The sequence below is a fragment of the Bos indicus x Bos taurus genome, chromosome 2 (genome assembly GCF_003369695.1).
Source record: "Bos indicus x Bos taurus breed Angus x Brahman F1 hybrid chromosome 2, Bos_hybrid_MaternalHap_v2.0, whole genome shotgun sequence".
In the NCBI taxonomy this organism is placed as follows: domain Eukaryota; kingdom Metazoa; phylum Chordata; class Mammalia; order Artiodactyla; family Bovidae; genus Bos; species Bos indicus x Bos taurus.
The window spans coordinates 6,346,293-6,368,837 of record NC_040077.1 but is presented as its reverse complement, the minus strand read 5'-3'; the positions used below and the strand labels follow the sequence as shown (position 1 = coordinate 6,368,837).

Sequence of the window (22,545 nt, the reverse complement as noted above, 5' to 3'; positions counted from 1 at the left end):
ATAAAACAGTATCAAAATGACAGCCATATGGACAGACAGCTACCAAAAAATAAAGTATTTGTTTTTTAACTGAAAGGGATTATTGAACACACCAAAAAAAAAATTTCACTTGCTGCCACAAAGTTACATTTGTATGGTGTAAGGTAAATTCAAGCAAACAAAAATTAGCCAGAAAAAAATACATGTTTAATATAAGCTATTAAATATATTTTATCTAAATGACATTCATAGTCATAGTAATTCTATGACTCTGAAAAACAATTGTAGTGGGTTTAAATTTTACCTCATAAACTCCTTTGTGCAAGAAATGACGTATTATTTTAGCTTTCAAATATTAATTTTCCGAGGCTGGTAGATGTTGAATCTCAAAAATTATTTGGCTTTCTCTGCACTCCATCACTGGAGTCATATGCACCTCCAGAGTCATATGCATGTCTTGGATTTCTCAAGCAAAGCCAGGTATTTAGATTTCAGGGATAAAGTGAAATAAGTGATATGCTCAAGTCCAGGTTGGTATGGTTTCCAGAAGAGGCTCCAAAAGCACAGAAATTTTACATAAGCTGATATTTCTGTTGCCAGCAGTTCAGTTTTTCCTATGTGTACCATTTAGCCATTCTTCACAAAAAGTCCTGCTCTCTGTTTTAGTCTTAGATTTTCTGCCCTTACCCATTTCTTACTCCCTAAATTTAAAGACACTTTTTCCCTTCCTCCCCTTCTATAAACTCAGGCTTTAGAAAATATAAGCCTGAAAGTAAGGTTATCGTTAGATAATTTTTGGTTTAGACCATACCACCCAACTCATCCTGAGGCCATAAATACAGAAGTCTTTCTGGCTTTTTAATGGAGGCTGGAAAAAACAAAAGGAGAACAAAAACTCAGTGAATACCTCAATAAAGTATCCACCCACAAATGTAAAAATAGATTTATTGTGTTACACTTATTCCAACACAGCAACAATACTGTGAAAGAATATCACATGAAATCTCTAAAAATAAAACACAAATTGTAATGAAACAATTTTAAGTTGGTAGCTGCACCTTTATTTAATTACTGCTGCTGCTGCTGCTAAGTCACTTCAGTCGTGTCCAACTCTGTGCGACCCGATAGACGGCAGCCCACCAGGCTCCCCCGTCCCTGGGATTCTCCAGGCAAGAACCCTGGAGTGGGTTGCCATTTCCTTCTCCAATGCATGAAAGTGAAAAGTGAAAGTGAAGTCGCTCAGTCGTGCCCGACTCTTAGGGACCGCATGGACTGAAGCCTACCAGGCTCCTCCGTCCAAGGGATTTTCCAGCCAAGAGCACTGGAGTGGGGTGCCATTGCCTTCTCTGTGTTATTTAATTACTAGATCACTTTATTACTTCAATCTCAAAACACTGCTTTTATGGGAAGAACTTCAATGATCTTAAATGTCAATAAGCGATATATTGCTTGATTTTACAAATATAATTAAGCTCTTAACTCAAAACCATTTGAATTGCAAAAAGGACATTAAATTTTCTTACATAGTTCAAACATTATGTTCATAATCATTAAAAAACATAAAACCTCAAAATAAAATATATTCTGAAGCCAAGAGGAAGACAACCTCTGATTTTTCAAAATTCTTCACACTTAAATGAACCTATTTAACTTTTACTGTTAGTGACAGAAAACCAAACCATAATTTTGGGAAAAGTTTATATTTAACACACACATATTTTTCCTCAGCAGTTCTTCATTAATAGAGATGTGACTCAAAAGCTTTTTAATACTTTCATATATGCAAATGAACGAAGGCACAGTATACTGGTTTATATCAATTAAATGACACATGCATTTTTTCTTGTTTAATTTATAGGGAACTTAATAGCTACCTTGGCTCATTCTAGAGCTGGTATTCCAGAAGCATTTACCACATTAGGGACAATCCAACAGCTCTGCTATCATTTGTACTCAGGACAAGAAGAGGTATGAAAAAGCAATTCTAAAACAGAATATCCTAAAAATAATTTGCCTCTGTCTCACTTCTGTGGGCCAATTTCTCCACAGGTTGAGTGTTATGTAATATTAACAGTTCATATTACTAACTCAAAATTTTATGAGTTTTCTAGTCCTACCTTTGCCATTCACAATTCTGGTTCCCACAAAATATGCACATTGGTTTTAACTTCAGGCTTTAAGGTTCAGTCCACGAATAAGTACATGGATGATACAAAAATACTTATTTATAAAATGTTTTATAATTAAAGTCACTCAGTCATTTCTGTGATTATTTGTAATGATGAAAGTGGAATCCATTGGAACGTTTTCCTTACCTGCCCAACAGTTAAGAGTGAGGGTGTGTGAAGCCCAGTTGGCTATGATAGTGTTGCTTCTGTTTCTTTTGCTTTTCCTGGAAGGGCTAAGGCAGTATTCCTCCAACTTTAAGGCTGTATAACCTGGAGGACTCGTTACACCATAGACTGCTGGCCTCCGTTCCCAAAGTTTCTGATCTGGTGTAGAATTAGCATTATAATTTGCATTTCTAACGTGTTCCCAGAAGCTGAGGCTGCTGCTCCAGAAGCACTGTGCAAGCCATGGAAGATTTGGGGGCATAGACAGAAGTCGTATGTCAATGTAAAGACCAATATGTCAGCCTTCTGGTACCCTGCATGGGTTTGGTTTACGTTCATTTTTTCAACGTTTTTTATGCCACCACGAAGAGATTTTCCTAAGAACTTCCCAGGGGTGTACTTTATTATATGAACAACCTAATTACTTCAGAGTGAAATGCAGAGAGTATTTCCTTCAAAGGAAGGATTACTTTTCCTGGAGTCCCATGGCCTGGAACTTGTGCTTGTTTCTTTCAGTGGATAACTGAGTTGCTTCCTTCCTTGGGTGGCTTATTTTTAACTTACTCTTATGCTCTGGTTTCTTACCTAGTTTCCTATATTATAATCATCTGTGCAGTTTTGAAAAGTCCCAATATTCAGTTCCCTGCACTCCAAAATAATTAAATCAGTTTCTAGGGGGTGGAATACGGACAAGATTTTCATAGCTATCCAGGTGATTCCAATTCACAGTGAAAACTGAGACCTACTATCTTAGTTCAAACGCAAAGGTTCTTACTTACTTGCCCTAGAATCACCTGTGGCACTTAACACCAGATTCTACTGAGAGAGATTGTATTTAGTTGATGGGCTTTAAAAAAAACAAAAAAAAACTACCGGTGATTCCAAAATGCAGCCAGGACTGAGAACAACTACTCGAAATCAATGGCAACTCACAGCCCTCCCGAAAAATACGGCTATGCCTCTGTCTATAAATTGCCATCAGCTGACATACGTATTTGCTGTATGATATCTACAGAGATTTCCTATGAAATATTTAATGAGCACACTGGGTTAGATATTTTAAGAACAAAGCTCAATGTTTAAGGGGAAATTGTTTTTTCTTCGCTTAGGTTCGCATGGCTTGCTCCAGTGCTCTTGGTTACTTAACTTACAATGCAAATGCTTTCCGACTCTTATTAAAGGAATGCAGGAATAAGCCTAATCAGTTCCTTCGTATAACAAATAATATCAGCAGAGATGCAAGTATAAACCCAGCATTTTTAAAGGAATTTAAAATGCAACAAAAAGTGGGACTTCCTTCCCTAAGGTATTATTCCTATATTTGAAGTGGCACTAGTGAAATTACTGAGACGAATTTTTAAGGGAGTTTAAGAAAGATCAAAGGGAACTATCCTTGATATGAATCTATGTACTGTGTAACAAAAGAAAGACTTCATTCTAAATGTCCATTGCTAAAGCCTCTTTTTAATTCCAACTTAGCAACAGAATTTAGAGTGCAGACAAGAATACAACTGATCTTGGGGGTCCTGTCTGGTCAGGGTTATTCATCCCCCTTTTCAGAAGTTTTTGGAAGATTAGTTGCCTCCAAATTCAATTTGGGCTTCCCTGGTGGCTCAAAGGAGTAAAGAATCTGCCCGCAATGCAGGAGACAGGGGTTCAATCCCTGGGTCAAGGAGATCCCCTGGAGAAGGGGATAGCTACCAACTCAAGTATTCTTGCCTGGAGAATTCCATGGACAGAGGAGCCTGGTGGGGTGATTCAGGAAGTCATTCTTTGGTAGGTTTGGGGTATATCGGAGAGCTCTGAGGCAACCAGGAATGCCACTATGACCTTGGCATCAAATGGGGCTTTTACACATGATTCAAAGCTATGCCAAATTCACAGGATATAAACAGGGCTAAATCAGACCCAGTGGCTAAAGTTATGGCAAAGTTTGCCAGGCATTTATTCAGAGGATTTTGCTTCAGTGTTGCAGTTCTACCATGAACTTAAGTTTCTGTAAAAAGAGAAGAGAGGAGAATCTCCTTACAATGGGCATATTTTCTCTTCTTCTGTAATTACAGCTGAATTAAGTCTCTGCAAATAGTGCTATTTACACATAGGAAACAGAACTACTCAAGATATATTATTAACTCTATGATAATAGAAGACAATAGAATCTAGTAGTGTATCATGGTTCTATAAGTCAGTTTTAAGTACAGAGAAAAATGAGTATATCTTCAGTCACTTTAATTTGAATGAAAAACTGAATACCCAAAACTGATTATCTAATTTTATATAATCCAGGGAAAACTAAATTACAATTGCTTTAAATTTCTGGGTTTAAAATTTTTAATTTAAAAAATGTTTAAAATAATATTTATTTATTCAAAAAATTAATATACTTTAAATAATGGAAGTATTATTTTACGCAATCACTCTCACAGCTAGCCCATATGGCAACTTTTGGGGAATTAGAATAAGATACTCCTTCCTCGGTGCACTTTACTGCCATCTACAATTACTGTGAGGTTTTGTACGGCATCCCCTGGAGTTGTGAACTCTCAATTTTCAGGATTATAAACAATAACAAGTGATCAGCAAACTGATGGGAATGACTACCAAGTGAGGTAGAAGTGGTAAACAAATAACAATTACTCCCATAACTAATAATTCTATGCACTCTCCTTACAGTATTTATATAGATTGACTATTCCCTTTAATTTTCGTAACAATCCTGCAAAGGAATTTTATTTAAATGAAACTATGGGGAATGTGCTAAAAGATTATTAATTCCCACAAAATATTCCTTGATATCACTATTGGAAACATAAAGTAGATTGATTTTGGCTGGGGTCATGGCAGCATTGTTTTGGAGTATATACCACTTCTTTATTCCCACACCCTCATTCAGCCCCAAGAATGGCAGATTAGAAGTTTTTGGATGTGTAAATTCTGAAGTATGTAGACAAACAAAATCTTACTGTTAACTGACCCTATGTGAAAATAATCTGAGCCTAAAGTACCAGCCAGTTACATGTTACCCTATAGCCATGAAGTTGGCAGACTGGGGTCTGTCTAATATTATTAAAGTTATTAAAGTTGACAAAAGCAAATGTTCCTTCCTCATCAAATTAACCAGGAACACATCCGTTATAAGCAGTTTTAATATTTAATATTTAAAATTACATTTTATTACCAGGGAAATTTTGTAACACCATGTTTATGTTACACGTACAGGATGATTAAAATACTTCTATTAAAGCCACAGCATATCAACTTAGGTATAGCTTATTATTCTTTAGCTTGAAATACTTCATTAGTATCACATTACTTTGAAAATAAAGTTTAAATTTTCTCTTATTCATGGTACACAAAATGACTGATCTTTATTCTCCAATCTTACCTCCCATCATGTCTCCAGATAACTTTAATTCTGATCACACTAGACTAAGTACTTAGTGCCCTTTGAACGTGCCATGCTGTTTTATAGTATTGTCATTTTTCATATTCTGTTCCTCATATCTGGAATACCCTCCCCTAACTCATCTATTTAAAGACCTATTTTATTCAAAACCTAGCTGAAGTGTCTCTTCTTCCATGAAACTTTTCCTATTCACTTCAAGCATACTGAATCTTCCACATGTTTTGGGTGGTAAGTGAATAAATGACTGATGGACTATAAAATACTTACAGGTAACATGCATAGTAAGTACAGGTAACACGTATAAATTAGACCCCTAGGCACTGAATATGGTACCTGGGTATACTAAGTTTTTATATATTTCTAGTTTTTGTGATAAAAGTGTTTTCCTTTCAGTCTGGAGAAAAATGGAGGACCATCCGTAATTCCTGTCTTTAAGAAAGGTAATTGATTTTTTCTTTTATCTCTAAGATACTTTCAATTCAGACCTTTTATAATTGTTTTATTTCTAAGAATTCAAAATGCTGAGGCTACCAAAAAATGTTTCCCGGTAAACTTCTACTTTTCTAGTTTTACATACCTAAAATATCTTCCCATTTACAAGCCCGTGCTGTGTTAATCATTCCTTTTAAGGCTTCCCCACTTACGGCATTTGAAAGAAATCCCTTTCTTACTTGGCTTTTTCTCACAAGCCATGCATAGAAATGTCATTATTGAAAAACATATGACTTTAATTACGATCTTGCTATTACTCCGTTTCATGTACCACTTGCCTATAAGTTCTTACAGCAGAGATGACATTCCTTCCGTTGATATTATGTTGTTTTATAGACTTGATAGGTAAGTTTATAGAGTTGATGGCTGAGTGGCTGAGGCCTGTGAGATCAGAATCCAGATCTTATCATGTTAGTGTCCAATTCCTACTAGACAAGTAATAGGGAAAATAAATTACGTACTGACTTGATGTACATGCTTCGTGCCTGATCATGTGTGCTTAGTGTAGGACCCAAAATCAGTCCACTTGGTATATTACCTCACTATAAAAGCAAAGACAGAACTTTCTGAAATCAAGATCACTTTGTTGGAGTCACAAATGGAAAGACAGAGAATAGGAAAAGAAAAGGACAGGGAAGAACTTCATTTATCAGGGAGTATCTGAGGGAAGGTAGGTATGTGTGGGAAGCTATATTTTTGAATATCATTGGTAGTAGAATGGTTTCTGTATGGTCTGGTTTTTGGATAGCTTCTTTAGTGTAAGAGTAATTTACCTAGAAGGATAAAGCTGGTTCGATTATTCCTTCATTTTAAAATTGGCTTCTGAATAATATGTATACCAGTAATGGTCTGCAAAGTCCAGACCAGGTTTGTGATAACATAAGACAAAAAGGAAAAAGGACAACTAGGTGTCTAATAAAGTTAATTTCATTCAAGTAAAGACCTCCATTTTAAGATAATGGCTTTTACACCTTCTTTTGACATGAAAATATCCCTTCTTTTCCAAAATGATGTTTAAAGTAGCTGGCATTTGTTCTTTCATTAGTGCCAACTTGGCATGATAAAAAGTTTGCAACATATATTGATCTCCACAGATGTTTGCATTCCAGCATCTTAAGTCTGGAAGCTACTGATCCGTTCTCTTAGTATGTTTCAGCGATGTGAAGAATTAGAAATATATAGAATTAAAAGCAATGAGACTATTCCTAGGGCTCTTAGGCTTAAGAGACACTTAATTATGGCTCTTTCCTTTTTAGGGAAAGAGCACCGAAGAAAATTAAAACCCAAAATTCAACCAAGAGATTCTTTGACTTTTATACCTCCTGTAACTAACTTCATGGGACTCTTCAAAACAACAAAAAAGACTACTGTTTCTCATAATATTTTTTCCTTTTCATCTGCAATTTCATCAGATATCATAACGGTATCAAGACCAAGAATAGTGCTTTTGAACCAACTTGGGAAACATGTACAGAAAGCTAATCCAGAGCCTGGAGAAGGCTAATAAAAGCATTTTAGTGTGAAAGGATTCCCGAGCAATCTTGTAAAATTTTTCATTTTCAATTATGCTAAAATATACATAACTGAATCATCTTTTTGAATGCAAATTCTTGATACTGATGTTTAACAAAATTTCCTTAGCATGTCTACTGGAATTTAACATCAGGTCTGATATATGGCTTCAAAAATTAAGTAGCATTTTCTAAAATAGAATGCCTGCACCTAAAACCATTAAGCAGCTGACACAAGTGACACAATTAGTGTATATAGAAAGATTTTTTTAATTGGTATGCTGGGCTAAAAAGGTCTGATTCAGAGTAGCCTACATGTTAACACTCATTGTGCTACCATAAGATATTTAATGATAGATACCACAGATGCATGAGCCTTCTAAAAATCTGAAATGTATACATTTAAAAATACTTTATTGAAAAAAATCTGAAATCACTTCCTATCAAGCATAAAAGTATGGCTAAAAATTGTGGCCACCACTTTTGACCAGACTCCACACCTACAGAGTATCCTTGGTTTGCAGCTGGAACAGATGATATTCTCTGTGGCTCAGAATCACAGGATGTCTTTGCCCAAAGACTACTGTTTCCAGTGGGTGCAAGCTTTGATGTATGTCCGCTTCTCATATTTTACAGCAGCAAACAGATTTGACATAAAAGCTAACTGGGTTTCAGTGAGTCCTTTAAAGAGTACTCCTTTTTCTTCGTCCACTTTGCTCAGTTGTCTCTCTGGTCTATCTGGTCTGCACTAGAACATATATGTTAATCAGCAGTTATTTTCTCCAACATGCCTTCACGTAACGATGGTGATGGTGATTGTGACAGCGGCTACGGGTACTTAGGGCTTTCTATGCGTCACAGTCCAAAGCCGGTGCTTTTAACCACTGTACAGTAAGAGACTTCCTTAATCTCCAATTCAATTCTAAATTATCTTAACAGTCCAGAGTCACAACTTCCTGGTGGAGAGACTAAAATACAGGAATTCCAGGGAAAAATCTGGGGAGAATTTTATACTAGAAAGGGATAAATAATTCAAATGATAAAAACCAGTATCATTTATTCAGCATTGTTAAGAATTCACATCAACGAAACATTAAGCCTCTGTAGACTTTTAAAAGAAAAAAGCCTTTAGAAGCAAATTTTGAACTTTGTTGCTAGATTCAGGTGGGTTCAAAGTTGAGGATCATTATTGCATTCAATAACATAGGCATTTTCTGAGTATCTTGGCCTAGACAGACCATCCTAAGTTAAGCTAAGCTAAGTCGCTTCAGTCGTGTCTGACTCTGTGCAACCCCATAGACTGCAGCCCACCAGGCTCTGCTGTCCCTGGGATTCTCCAGGCAAGAATACTGGAGTGGGTTGCCATTTCCTTCTCCAATGAATAAAAGAGAAAAGTGAAAGTGAAGTCGCTCGGTCATGTCCGACTCTTAGCTACCCCATGGACTGCAGCCTACCAGGCTCCTCCATTCATGGATTTTCTAGGCAAGAGTACTGGAGTGGGGTGCCATTGCCTTCTCTCAGACAGACCATCCTACCATGCTTAAAACTTTACAGTATTTCTCTTTAAGTACAGGGCAAAAATAAAGATTATTTTTATTACCTTGCATTTTCTTTTTATTTTTAAAAATTATATGTAAAATGAGAAAGGCCTCAATTCATCAAATCACCTGCCTCTTAACCTGTGCATGCACACTAAGTCGCTTCAGTTGTGTCTGACTCTTTGTGACCCTATGGACTTTTAACAACTTGATCTAGTTATGGATGGTGTAACATAAATCTCTACTAGCAAAACCTCTCAAAGGACATTGAACAGTTGGAGGCATCATCCTTAAATTCAAAGGACAGTACATTCAGTTCCTTTAATCTGGGCAGAAAAGTCATGAACTGTTATGATATCTGCAGTAAAAGTTCAGATTCAAAGGACATTATCAAAAAACCAAAAAAACAAACCTTTTTCATCTCATGTATTTTCACTGATTAAATATACTTTCTAAAATAATGAATGTCAATATATGTGGCCAACTAAAAAGTACAATACACCCTTGAGGTATTACTTGCATGTCATATTTTTTAAAATCTCAGATGGATCTTAAGAAATGTATAGAAATCCCATTTGCTCCAGAGAAGATACCTAATAATATATATTTTTTATAATTATTAACTTACATTTTATTAGAGAAAGTCTCCTTTTGTTTTGTCCTAGAATTCTGAGTTGACATGACTTTGACCTGGCTACCATTCAAAAATTGCTGTCTCACTAGAAAAGTCAGGGTAATGTTTCCATAGGAACTTATATTATTCTGATATGAGAGAGGTGGGAAAAGATCTATGCCTGTGTTAACATGGGGCCATGATTTAGCAGAATTGCTACATTTTTTCCAAGATTTTTCTTTTCACCTGCCAATATCAGTATATTATTTTCCTCACAAGGTGTTTTATTTTGGTTTTTGATAATTAAATAGAAAAACCCTTATACTCTCTTGTAAGACTATTATTGTCTCTCAGAAGAGCAGGTTAAACATCAAACATAAGAAAAGTAATAACAAAGAAAGTCTTGATGAACAGTTAATATTATATATTTTATATACAAAAAAATAAAAACCTTTAGGGACTTTTTTTTTTAAGCAAAAATCAAATCTTCATTTTTAATCTTGGCACTTTTATAGCAGCTTCTCCAACTTCTTTTGATATATCTACTCCAAGAGGACATCTGCATCAAAACCAGACAAATCACATTATTTCAAATATTTGCTTACTGATCTGTCACTAGTTCTGCAAACTATTTGTTTAGAATTCTGACAAAAAATATATGTATCTAGTGTATAACTATCATATGTGATGGTGGTTCTTGAATACATATAGAGTAGGACCTCAAACTAGCAAAACAGGTAAAGAAAGACTAGAAATCTAAATTTGGCAATTTTTTAAAACCTCTTTCATTATTCTAAAAGAAAAAAAAAGTGAACAAACAAAAGAAATCTCTTTGAGGTATAACTGACATGTTAAAAACTATGCATATTTAATGTACACAATTTAGTGAGTTTGGGGTTGAGATGTTTTTGAAAGAGTTCTATTGCTCTCAAATACTGTAAATAAGTTAAAGTTGAAACAAAAAAATTACAAAAAATGCTTTATGCTCTACAAAGCTAAAAGGCTAAAAAGTTTACCATACAGCTAAACTATCCATTCCTACTTGAGAAATTCACTAGGTTTCCACCAGCTCTTCTCTGAGGTTTCAAAAGCAGGCTCGCTCCTTTCTACATTCCTTTGTCACTGGTGACAGGAGAGGCCTTAGATCCTACCCTTGGCCTCTGTTCTTCCTCAGTAAATAACTCTGGCCTCAGATTTCTGCTTTTTTATGTGTTTAGCATGTTGCCCTATGCTAGGCTTCAGCTGGAGCCCAATCTAAAAGCCATCATCTCCAGCCTCAACACTGCCATGAGAAGGCTGTGCTGGGTCAGATGGTGGATTCCACCTGAGGCCAGGCTGGCAACAACTAAAGGGGTTCTTTTTGTCACTACTAACTAAAATTTGTCCACTGATGATCAGCTTTAATAGTCTATGGTTCACGTGGCTGATAGTTATGTACTAAAATGCTGAAAAGTTTTAAAACAGCAGATGAAACAATACTGAAAATAGAATTATGTTAGATTATGAAATATAATCATGCTTTACTATTTTTACTATTCCAGAATTAACTTAGACCAGAATTTGATAACAAATTGAAAAACTGTGCTACTCCTAGGAACTTCAATTTGGGAGGGGAAATCCAAGGACTGCAGAAAATAAACTATCTTTTGGCACTTTCTCAGCATCCTGTGGAGCTGTATACTCACAACCCCATCTCACACTTGAATCCTTTTTGCACATTTCTGTTATTTTCAGCATGGCAATTGGTGCTGAGATGGTTCTGATGCTGCAGAAGTCCAGGTCACGGACATGGTTTCCGTTCTGGTCCCAAACGAGAGAATTCATCATCCTTACCTATTCCGTGTTTCTAATCTATAATTGGCCAACATTTGTATAATTTATTGCTATAACAAAAATATTTCCTGTAAGTTATCTACCAACTAGGTTAGAAGAAAAAAAATTAACGTGATCTTTCTTCAAGTACCACCAGTATGTCAATGAAAACCTTAACTGTAAAAGCAAAATCCAGGCTTTGACTTTTACGGTACAGCCTGCAGAGAGATTATGAATGGTACCACGTACTTTGGTTCGTAGCGGATGCCTTCTGTGTTGTGTAAAATGCCCAAGCCAGCACGTAGTCTTTCAACACCATTCCTAAATAAGAACCATTAAAAATAAAATAACTAGCTGAAGATGTAAAGGAAGAAACTTTAGCAGGATGAAATAGCAAGTAATATCTGCATAATTCTGAGTGAGCCACAAACGCGCTGCGGCTTACCATGCAATCATAACGCCGTTGTCAGTGCAGAGTCTGGGGGGCGGGCACAGCAAAGTGCACTGTGTTGCATTGGTCACAATTTCCAGGGCTTTTCGGATATATAAGTTACTTGCGACGCCTCCAGATACAACCTGAAAAAGTTCAGAAGACCAAAGAGAACAAATAGCACATATGAATATGAGGTAAGCTGTGAGGTAAACCTGGGGAAAATACCAGGATTATACAATAAGACCATATCACATTTTGGTAGGTGGGTAAATGATTAAGTAGTATATCTATATAATAAACATTTGGGAAAGAAAAAAAAACAACTTCAATATTACCATATGATCACTATCATTTTTGTACATTTTATTCTAACCCTTTCCTCACAGTACAATCATTATACAGTATTTTAGACCCTGTAGTTTTTGCTTATAAGCATTTTTTAAATTTTAAATTTTACTACATAATTCTTAAACTATTACCTTTATATTCCATTTTGTGAACCTACTGTTTAAATATTTTCCCACTTTACAATTTTCAAAAGGATGAAGTTTAAGATACAGTTACACAGGAAATTTATCAAGCCTTTTAAGTACATTTAAAGGGATTTCATCAAAGGAACATACATTTGAAGGAAACAGTCCATTTTTCTAGACAGTGATAGCAGTTACACTGCATTTTGTTTCATACTGTAAACCCTCTTTTAAATTCAGTAAGATGCAGCCTTGAACATTTTTGCCACACAGGCTGTACAGATGTCCTATAAAAGTGCCACACCTGTACAAGAAATGGCTGTTAGTTTTCATTCTACATAATCTCTTACTGTCAGGGGCAACTTATGGCATAAAGATCTTTTCATCCTACACTTGTGGTCAATTAAGCTCTGGAAAGCAAAGGAACGTACTGTAAAGGATTACTGCTATTCTATGACAAGACTCACCAGTACTGCGTTACTCTGACGTAAGAAGCCTCTCTGCTTGCAGAACAGAAGAGCACGATGTGTTCTTTTTGCAATGTGGCAGGCCACGGTGTGCTGCACCGCAGCAGCAATGTCTGCAGCTGAAGACAGGACCTGCCCCTGCTCGATACCTGCAGGAATGAGCGCGTATTTTCAGGTACCATCCAGTGTTACTTATCTGTCCAACTTTACTAATTACAAATATACCTTCCTCTTTTTCCTTTTGCATTATCATCTTATCAATAACGTGTTGAAGTCCAGAAAAAGAAAAATCACAATTTTTAGCACGTTGCATGGGAGGCTGGAAATCAAAATGCAATCTATTTCCCTGTTTGGCCAAATGTTCTATAGCCTTCCCGCCACTCATGGTGGAGCACTCTGGATGTTTTATTAAGGAAAGTCTTCTTGCTACCTACCAAAAACAAAATAAAAAATTTTGTAACATCATGAAACTGTACACTTTGAAACCAAGATACAAAGGAAATGATTTTTACCCTGGATGAGTAAGACATGCTATACTTCTACAACTAAGGACTATACCTGGTGGTCAGTCAAGACAGACATCTTGCTCCTTCTGACAAGTGCTCAATAGTGGCCAATCACTGCCTTCCTATCTACTTTTGCTCTTTTATTGGGGATGGAAAATAGGTTTGAAAATGACAATGACTGCTCAATTATAAACTTCAGAATAAGAACCTGCCCTATTTCTTTTGAATTTCAGCTTGATATAAGCGGGTTTTTTACATAAGGAAGTCATTTTTAGAATGCTAAAACAAAGGAAAATAAATCTGCTCGTCAGTGGTATCAGCAATGATAACATTTAATAATGAAACATTGTGCATCTCTAATGTCCTTATGTCATTTTATATATCCTCTTGTTCAGTTTTAAAAGGTACATTACACTTCACAAAGCACTTTCTTTCACATGTTATTTGACTAAAAACATAAATGTAATACATGCAAACTATTAGAACCTTTATATACTGATGTAAACCTCATATCATCTTATTCAGAGTGGGTAAGAAGGAATCTTTCATAAAATTATGCACTACTTACTTTTTGTTTTGCTCACATAATATTTTCAGTTTAATATGATATTATCCAGAAATATTTAGATGAATAGTGAAATTACTATTTAGCTGAAACAGACACCTAACAAAAAAGAATGGAGATATTAATTCTTAAATAATTACCTTGTCAAGCATGTCACCTGGTGCTATGTCCAAAGACTTCCCAAGAAGAAGAAAATCTGAAACTCCTCTAACTAATGCCAAAAGACAATGACCTCCAGAAATCAAAAGAACTAAAAACGGAAATTCTACCTTATTTGTTAACCTAATAGTGAGTGCATGAGCCTCCATGTGATGAATGGGAATGAAGGGCTTTTTAAACTGGTCTACCAGTTGTAAGCTAAACGATAAACCTACGCCCAAGCTTAAAGCAAGTCCTGGCTTTATGGTGGTTGCAACTGCTGAGAGTTCACTTGGAGAGACTTCACTGGCAGAGAGAGCTTCTTGTACTATGCGTTGAATATTTTCTCTATGAAGCTGTTGAGCTACTGGAGGAATAATCCCACCTGTTCTGAAAGACATAAAAAAAAAAAACCCAACTTTTGTAAGTTTAAGATTGTAAAAATAGAGGAAGAAAAAGTATGTATTATGGCTGAAGGCATGTTTTCAAATTCTCATTATATAACTAAAAACATCAGTAAGTCAAGTATTTTCTAATTATGTGTGCCTTATAATATGTAGTACATTATAAGAACTCAACATGCAATGATTAAGGATGTAATTTACTGTTGCTGACTTTGCAAAATTGTATACAACTCCCACACATTTATTTCTTGATAAAAGAAATCACCAAAATAATTCTGAGAAGCATTCTAAGGAAGATGTCTTGAATAAGGAAAGGACAGGATAAAATTGGGTTTTAGGAAAGGAAATCAGGATTTTGGGGAAAGGAATCAATATGCAGGCAGGGAGATTTTTAAAGAGGTTATTGCAAAAGTATTTGTGTAAGGTTATTACATCTTAAACTGAGTGATCATGAGAATGGAAAGGGACCAAGAACCAAAAACTGTAATAATTTTAACTGGATATCAGGGGAAGGGGGAACCAAGCCATCAAAGATAAATCCTGAGCTGGAATGACTGGGAGAAAAGAAATCCTAACAGAAACACGAAGACAGTTTTGTGATGAAGACGAGTTTATTTTTAAACACACTGCACTTCAGGTCATGGTAGGACAGTAGACAGCTTGCAATCCTGAAATAAATTCTGGGATCCAATCTTAATCCAAGAATCCAATTTTGATTTTTGGTCCATGTAGGACAAGCAGAGGAAGATCACTCCAAATGTCAAGAGTAAAGAATTAGAAGGCAAAGGTTGTTAGCAAAACAACGGCCAGCATGTGACTGATCAGAGGGCAGAGCAAAAATGTAGAGGGTCTGCAAGATATACCTCTACTCTCAAAAAAGAAATTCAAATATTTGACGATTTGATGTTGTAAGATCTGCAGGTTCTATACAAATGGCATTCAATTATTTAATAGTTAAAATATGTATGTGTCAGTCAATGAGAGCGCTATTTAAGAGGAATTACCTTATTTCAACACATTCATATTGTAATACAATTTTCCTTAATTCTCTAAAGCTACTTTTTCTTCTATATTCCTCAATTCTGTTAATGGCATCAATAACCTCCAAACTGCTTAGGTTTCAAGGCTCATCTTTTATCTCCTTCCTTTCCCTCACTTTCCACATTTAATTAATTTAATAAGTATTGATGAGGTCAGGCTGTTTGATTGTCACCAGCAATTTCAAAAAGCTCTCATTAAGTCACTCTGTTCAAAGCCTTCTAACTATACTTCTCCAGATACTTTCTCTGATCCTTGGAGTTGTACTATACTGTGTTGCCAGAAAAAAAGCAGTGATGACTGAATTTGGGAGACTTTAAATCCAAATCCTCTCCCTTCTATGTATTTCTTCCTTCCCCCACTTGTCTACACTTCCCTTCTTTCTGTGCCTCTTCTTTGTATTCTAAGGATTATGCTAAGCATCAGAGATGAAAGAGATGAAAAACACAATGGCTTTATTCTCAAACAATTAACAATGATTGCTACAAGTCAATTAATAATCAAATAATTTTTAGACAGTATGGAAATGGATGATTAAGGAACAAAGCTCCTAAAGATGCATGGAAACCATTTAGCCTCAAGGCTGGAGTCAGGAGTTCAGACAAGAGACAGTAAGGGTTTTGAATTAAGTCAGAGAAAAGGGAGAGGAAAGTTTCCATATTTGGAAGGTAGATTTACCATGACCGATGACTGATTTGGGTACAGAGTGGTGAGGGAGAAGTCAAGACTGTCCTCCAGGTCTCTGGCTTGGAAGAAAGGAACTCCTCTCCTGAGCAGACCTATATTACTTCACTTTACATGCTGTTTTACAACAACCTGTTTGCCTCTTTGTCTTCTTCACTAATATATAACAGAAAGAGTAGTATTGTTACCAGTAATAGATGGGGTTTTTGCAGCCCTTCCTATTTGACAAGAACTACATCATATACTTTAAAAGAATTCACATTTAATCTTCACAACAATATTATGAGCTAGGAGCCATTATTATCCCCATTTCACAGATAGGGATACTGAGTCACATAAAATGGTGCAAGGTCTCCAAGCTAGTCAGTGGCTGAATCAGAATCTAAACCCTTTTATATGGTAAGTTGCTCAGAGGAAAAAAATCATATATTTGTACCCACAGTGCCTCAGAGGCTACCTTGCAATTATAGGTGTTCAATACATGCTGAGATGAGCTGGTATCCAACAGCTTGTATAGTATTCTCACGTGACTTTCACCCTAGCTAAACTGAAAGGTTTATTTTTGTCCAGCACTTTCTCACCTCTTTCCTTTGCCAATGACACTATCTCAGTCTACAAGTCTTTCATCTCCATTCATTAAAGGCCTATCTGTCTCTCAAGGCCGCTGACCCATGCAACATGTCAAGTGTTGTGCCGGCCACTAGGTACAGTGTAGTGATTAATACAGACACAGCCTCCATCACCTTGGAGCTTAGAGTCTATTTGGAGGAAACACTAAATAAGTAAACATAAAAATTATGAAAAGAACTACTAAGAAAATAAGCAGGATATGATGATATAGAATAAACTGGGTGGGAGTACCTAATTCAGATAAAGTGGTCAGGGTAGGCTTTTCTGTGCAGTTAACATTCCTTTGTTCAGATAACCCCAAAATAGTAAAAGGATTGTGAAACTGAGGTATGGTAATAAGTTATTGTCTGTACTACTTCTGTGATACTTACTTTATGCTGCCTTGCACTCCTAACTTTCCTTGTAGGTCTATATATCATGTCTCAAAGAGTAGGTTAAGCTTCTTGGAGGTAAGGACTTGCTAGTATGTCACTGCGCCTTATTAAGGCCCACTGCAGCCCCTTTGATGTAATATGTAACCATTAGAGGCCTACTCTGCCTCTTCAAGTATACTATTTCTAATTATAATATTCTGTTGTTATAAGTATCATGCAACCCACAATTCCATAAGGCAGGTATTATCTTTCCTATTTTATGGATGTGAAAACAGAATCAGAAGCAACCTAGATGTCCATAGACTGATGAAGGGATAAAGAAGTTGTGGTATACACACACACACACACACGCACACATGCACACACACATACATATGCAATGGAATATTACTCAGTCATAAAAAGGAATGAATCTGAGTCAGTTCTAGTCTAAAGCCTGTAAAACAGTCAGAAAGAGAAAAACAAATATTTATATAAACACATATATACAGAACCTAGAAAAATGGTACTGATGAACCTATTCACAGGGCAGGAATAGAGACACAGGCATAGAGAATAGACTTGTGAACACAGCAGGGGAAGGAGAGAGTGAGACAAATTGAGAGAATAACACTGAAACATACACATTACCATGTGTAAAACAGATAGCTAGGAAGAAGCTGCTGTATATAACACATGGAGCTCAACCTGCTGCTCTGTGACAACCTAAAGGGATGGGATAGGGGCAGGGGTGGGAGGGAGGTTCAAGGGAGAGGGGACATATGTATACTCATGGTTGATTCTATATGTATACTCATGGTTGATTCGTGGTGTTGTATAGCAGAAAAGAACACAACATTGTAAAGCAATTATCCTCCAATTAAAAATAAATTAAAAAAAAAAAAAACAGATTCAGAGAGGATAAGGAACTTCCCAAAGTCAGAGCCAATACTGACTGCTACTTCATGATTCAAATACTAGTTTATGGTCTCAAAACGCCAGCCTTTTTCACTACTCAGACATTGGAAATCAATGGCTTGAAGGTGTAGTTGTACTGCACAGTATTTTAATATGTTGGAGTTACCTACTAATTTTTAAAATTTGGGAGATATTACCATAACATTCCGGATTTCCATTCTCTTGAAAATTCTTATGATCAAATAATATAAGGCCTACATTCCTGTATGGCAACAATTGGCTGGAGTGGAGCAGTGACCTCCTATAGTTATTTTCTACATTATTCCCAGCCCACTTATTTATGCAATCTGCCTGGTGGCCCTCTGGAAATAGCTGAGGTTATAAACCTGGCACCATTCTATGTTTTAATACAATGGTATATTATTAAGTATCGACATGACGTATATATATATATTTATATTTATATTTGTAATAGGATTTTCTTTTTCAGTGATTAACACAGGCTGTAGGTCAGGTCATACTTTCCTAGGACTTCAGTGGAGACCACGAAACATACAGCTGGACAAAAGGAAATGGCATTGCTGAAGGGAATTCATGGCTAAACACCAAAGTTTGTCTGTTTTTGGCAACAGGATTAGCTAAGGTCGGGAAGTTACTGTGGAGGTCCTTAAAAGCCAGGTTGAAAGGTGTAAGGTTTTATACATCAGTTATTAAGACTTGCACAAAAGAAGAAATTAGATTCTAAAATTTGCCTTTTATATGTAATACATTAAGATTTTATTTCATTTTATTTTTCAAAAAAAGTGGAAACTACCAAGATAATGCCTACTCACTTTAAATGAACTTCAGTTTGGGAATGTATTGCTTCTCCCAAAACATTTCCAGCTTCATCCACTACAGCAGCTGCTGTATCATCACAACTGGTTTCAATTCCCAATACTAGTTTATGAAGGAATAGTTTTCCAGGATGAAAATGAAAACTTCCTAAAAATGCATAAATTTTCCTTCTTGATGGTTTAAAAAAGACTCCTGCTGTCTTATTCAATATTAGCATATTTACTGTATGGGTAATTCCTAGAACAGAAAGAAACAAACTATTATTTGGAACTGACATTTGCCACTAGCCCATTCAGTAAAGCAAAATTCCTGAAAACTTGGTTTATTTTTCAATATATAGTTTTATAAAAATTTAGGAAAGTTTTGTTAAAAGTTAGCACAATATTTTAAAGTTATTTAAAATAATTATGAATTAAAGTAATGCTCTTTTAAGGGGAACATTAGATAGACATAAAATTATATATAAAATTTCTGTATTACTAATACTTGTATGTTCTTAGCAAACGATTATTCTTTATAAAAGAGCTAATATTACAGTACAGTAGTTACATAGTCCCTTGAAAAGTGCTATTTATTTTTTTATAGCCAAAATTAAGACAAGTTGTTGTTTTAAAAAGTCAACACAATAAAGGCAAAGCAAAACTAATGAAAACTAATGCATTCCATTTCCCGGAAACATCTTTCAAAAGAAAAATTTAATCATGTGGTTGAAAACCAAGAGTTCGCATTAAATACACAGTAAGATTCAGGCGTGTAAGTTTACACACAGGCGTTCTCATAAAGCTCATCTTAAAAGAACACATCAGCTAAAACGACCATAACCTAATACCTATTTTATCTATTAATTACAATTTTTCTAATTAAATCTCCACTTTTGCCACAGGTTTATCCTACTGGTGTGTATGCTCAGTTGTCTCTTTGCGACCCTATGGGCTGTAGCCTTCCAGGCTCCTCTCTGTCCATGGGATTTTTCAGATAAGAATACTGGAGTGGGTTGCCATTTCCCCCTCCAGGGGATCTTTCCCACCCAGGGATGCTTTATTACTGAGCCACCAATAGAGATCTCCCCAAATCCTCTTGTCTCCAATAACAGCTGTCCATCATTAAAGCACTTTGTTTTTTTCACACTGCCAAGTATCTAATCTCATGTCGCCCAAATCACCTTGTTCTAGAACCTTCTAGAAATTTAGTAGATTCTTTCTCTATCACACTAGTGGACAGAATGCGGCGGTGGGGGCGGGGGGGGAGCGGGAAGAGCGAATATTGGAAGTTTATTGTTCCACAGGGGCAGAGGGGCGTCCAGGGATTGGAGATGAGCGACGTAATCACAGAGGACAGCTGCAGAGGATGCAGTCCCAACAGACGCGCCATGAAAAATTAGATTTATAGTCACTAAATCCAGCCAAGGAAGCTTGTGCGAAGCCCTTCTCGTTGGAGCCAAGCCGGATCCCAAGTGAACCTGGTCTGTCTTGGGACTTGGCCAGCGCTGGTCTCTGCTCTAAGGCGGCGAGGGATTCTAACTGGAACCGCTATTCTAGCCGCGCGAAAGCAACAGAGAGAAGAGGGCTGAGCTATCTCACCCACCTTACTCGTCAACGTTAGTAGCTAGTACTCATCTCCTTTCCGTGCAAAGCCGATTGAATGCCCTTTCCCAGGCGCAGGAAAGCCTGAACTTGCCACCCCGGAAGTGATGTCATCAACATGGGGCCAGCGTCCCGTCGCCAGGATCAGCAGCTGTTTCCCCGAGGGCGTCACTCAGAATAAATACAATCGCAAAGGCTGTCTTTTCCCTAGATGCTCTGCGTGCGCTCAAGCAATTCTCCCAGACCTGTAGGTGTAGTCTGCAAGGTCACACGGCTACTGACTGATACAGCGGAGACAGATTCGACTACGAGAGCACAGATTCGACTACGTAGCATTTAGTTCCGAACACTACGTACGCTACAGTAAAAGAAAAAAAAAATTTTTGCCTTAGGCTGGAATTTGGACGCCACTGTGAGAAAAGTATGGTCTTTGCTTACTCTGGAGGCAGTCTTCACCATAGTATGTACTCCTATTCTTTAACCTCCTTCAGTCTTTTTTTGTTTTTATTCGTAAGTGAACTTATTACCATTTGAATAGCTTTGTCCGAATCTATTCTTTCTTCTTCCCCGCAAGGCGTTAAGATCTTACCGCAAGGTCTTTATAAATTCAAGGCTGGACAAGGCCGGCTCATGTTTATGCCTTTCTTGGTGTGAAGGTCTTGGTATGAGGTAGGGAAAGTCACAGCTATGGTCTAGTGGCAGATATGTAATTCATAATCACCAGGTATGAAATTTATGATTATCAGCACTACTAAGAATTTTTAAGGTAGAACTTAATGTTTATAAAAAATTTCATTTATGTATGAAATAATGCACATAATTAACAATAAAGTGGAGTTTACTGTGCGCTAGGCACTGTTGCAGATTCAATCTTCGTAACAACCCCATGAGGTAGTTACTGCCCTCATTTTACATATGAGACAACTGGACAACAGAGTTTGGGTGATTTGCAGGTTACACAGCTAGTAAATGCAGAACTAGGATTAGAAGTCAGGCCAGCTGCCCTGGAGCCTGTTCTCTTAACTGATAGAATATTAAATAGCTCATATTTTCCCTAAGATGTGTTGTTGACCCAAAAAGAGGAAAAAAGAAAAATTAAGACCTAAAGGTTAAGAATAATTAGTCATCCTGATTGCATATGATAGGCCAGGAATTACTTTCTCTTATACACTGGGATCTATTCTGAACATAAAGTCGTTCACATCTGGTATTTTCTTGCAGCTTGAATTACATTATCCCAATGCTCTCCTGTGTTGTCAGAATTATCCCTGCTGTGTTTGGTTGTATCAATAGATACCTTATTTGGGCACTCCTTATCTGGGTACCCTTGGCTGCTGTCGAGTCTGAATGCTGCATTAGGTGAAAGAGCAGAACTTAAGGATGTTAGGAAGGAATTTGGGACTTCCCTGGTGGCTCAGTGGCTCTTCATCTCAATGCAAGAGATGCAGGTTCAATCCCTGGGTTGGGAAGATACCCTGGAGAAGGAAATGGCTATCCACTCCAGTATTGTCTGGAAAACCCCATGGAGAGAGGAGCCTGGTAGGTCGCAGAGTTGGACATGACTTAGAGACTGAACAACAGAAACGATATGGGTAGTGGAAAGAATGGCACTTACACCAGTCCTAGATATTTGGCAAGGGAAGGTATAATTCTTCCACATTCTTTATTATACTGGAGAAGTTATTGGGGGAAAGATGTATGCTCTCTGGGGCTTGTCTGGGCTTTTATGCAGATCACATCATATGGTTTGAATGCCACTCTCATGGGCATTCTCAAGAAAACATGGCCTAACCACTGTAACTGCAACATGAATTGAGAGTTTGGAATTATAAGTA

General features: G+C 36.7%; 3 protein-coding genes across 4 annotated transcripts in view; 2 read left to right on the top strand and 1 right to left on the bottom strand.

Moving 5' to 3' along the window:
- ANKAR (ankyrin and armadillo repeat containing) overlaps nt 1-7,714 on the top strand; it is a 52,329-nt gene extending 44,615 nt beyond the window's left edge. Inside the window, exons 18-21 of the mRNA XM_027555582.1 lie at nt 1,838-1,947; nt 3,422-3,618; nt 6,112-6,158; nt 7,467-7,714. Of these exons, the coding sequence (XP_027411383.1) occupies nt 1,838-1,947; nt 3,422-3,618; nt 6,112-6,158; nt 7,467-7,714 (602 nt within the window). The remainder of the gene's footprint in view (nt 1-1,837; nt 1,948-3,421; nt 3,619-6,111; nt 6,159-7,466) is intronic.
- Nucleotides 7,715-7,967: 253 nt separating this feature from the next.
- On the bottom strand, nt 7,968-20,895 carry OSGEPL1 (O-sialoglycoprotein endopeptidase like 1). Of its 2 annotated transcripts, XM_027555544.1 has the most exons (8): nt 20,712-20,895; nt 19,124-19,364; nt 14,266-14,653; nt 13,280-13,484; nt 13,055-13,203; nt 12,130-12,260; nt 11,934-12,005; nt 10,282-10,431 (listed from the first exon to the last, which is right to left on the bottom strand). In XM_027555544.1, the coding sequence occupies exons 2-8, from the start codon at nt 19,342-19,344 to the stop codon at nt 10,353-10,355; spliced, it is 1,245 nt and encodes a 414-aa protein (XP_027411345.1). In that variant the 5' UTR covers nt 19,345-19,364; nt 20,712-20,895; the 3' UTR covers nt 10,282-10,352. The 2 variants fall into 2 exon arrangements, with proteins under 2 accessions (XP_027411352.1, XP_027411345.1); XM_027555551.1 differs by lacking the exon at nt 20,712-20,895 and having other exon boundaries at nt 7,968-10,431; nt 19,124-19,363.
- PMS1 (PMS1 homolog 1, mismatch repair system component) overlaps nt 20,887-22,545 on the top strand; it is a 131,029-nt gene continuing 129,370 nt past the window's right edge. Inside the window, exon 1 of the mRNA XM_027555512.1 lies at nt 20,887-21,170. Coding sequence (XP_027411313.1) covers nt 21,134-21,170 — 37 coding nt within the window. The 5' untranslated portion in view covers nt 20,887-21,133. The remainder of the gene's footprint in view (nt 21,171-22,545) is intronic.

Excerpts from the sequence above, each read along its gene's own strand:
- OSGEPL1 (XM_027555544.1), bottom strand. The coding sequence starts at position 19,344 with ATGCTAATATTGAATAAGACAGCAGGAGTCTTTTTTAAACCATCAAGA. Across the intron at positions 13,204-13,279 it reads GCAAAAGGAAAAAGAGGAAG|GTATCGAGCAGGGGCAGGTC; the intron begins GTATATTTGTAA and ends TCATTCCTGCAG. Across the intron at positions 12,006-12,129 it reads AACGGCGTTATGATTGCATG|GAATGGTGTTGAAAGACTAC; the intron begins GTAAGCCGCAGC and ends GTTCTTATTTAG.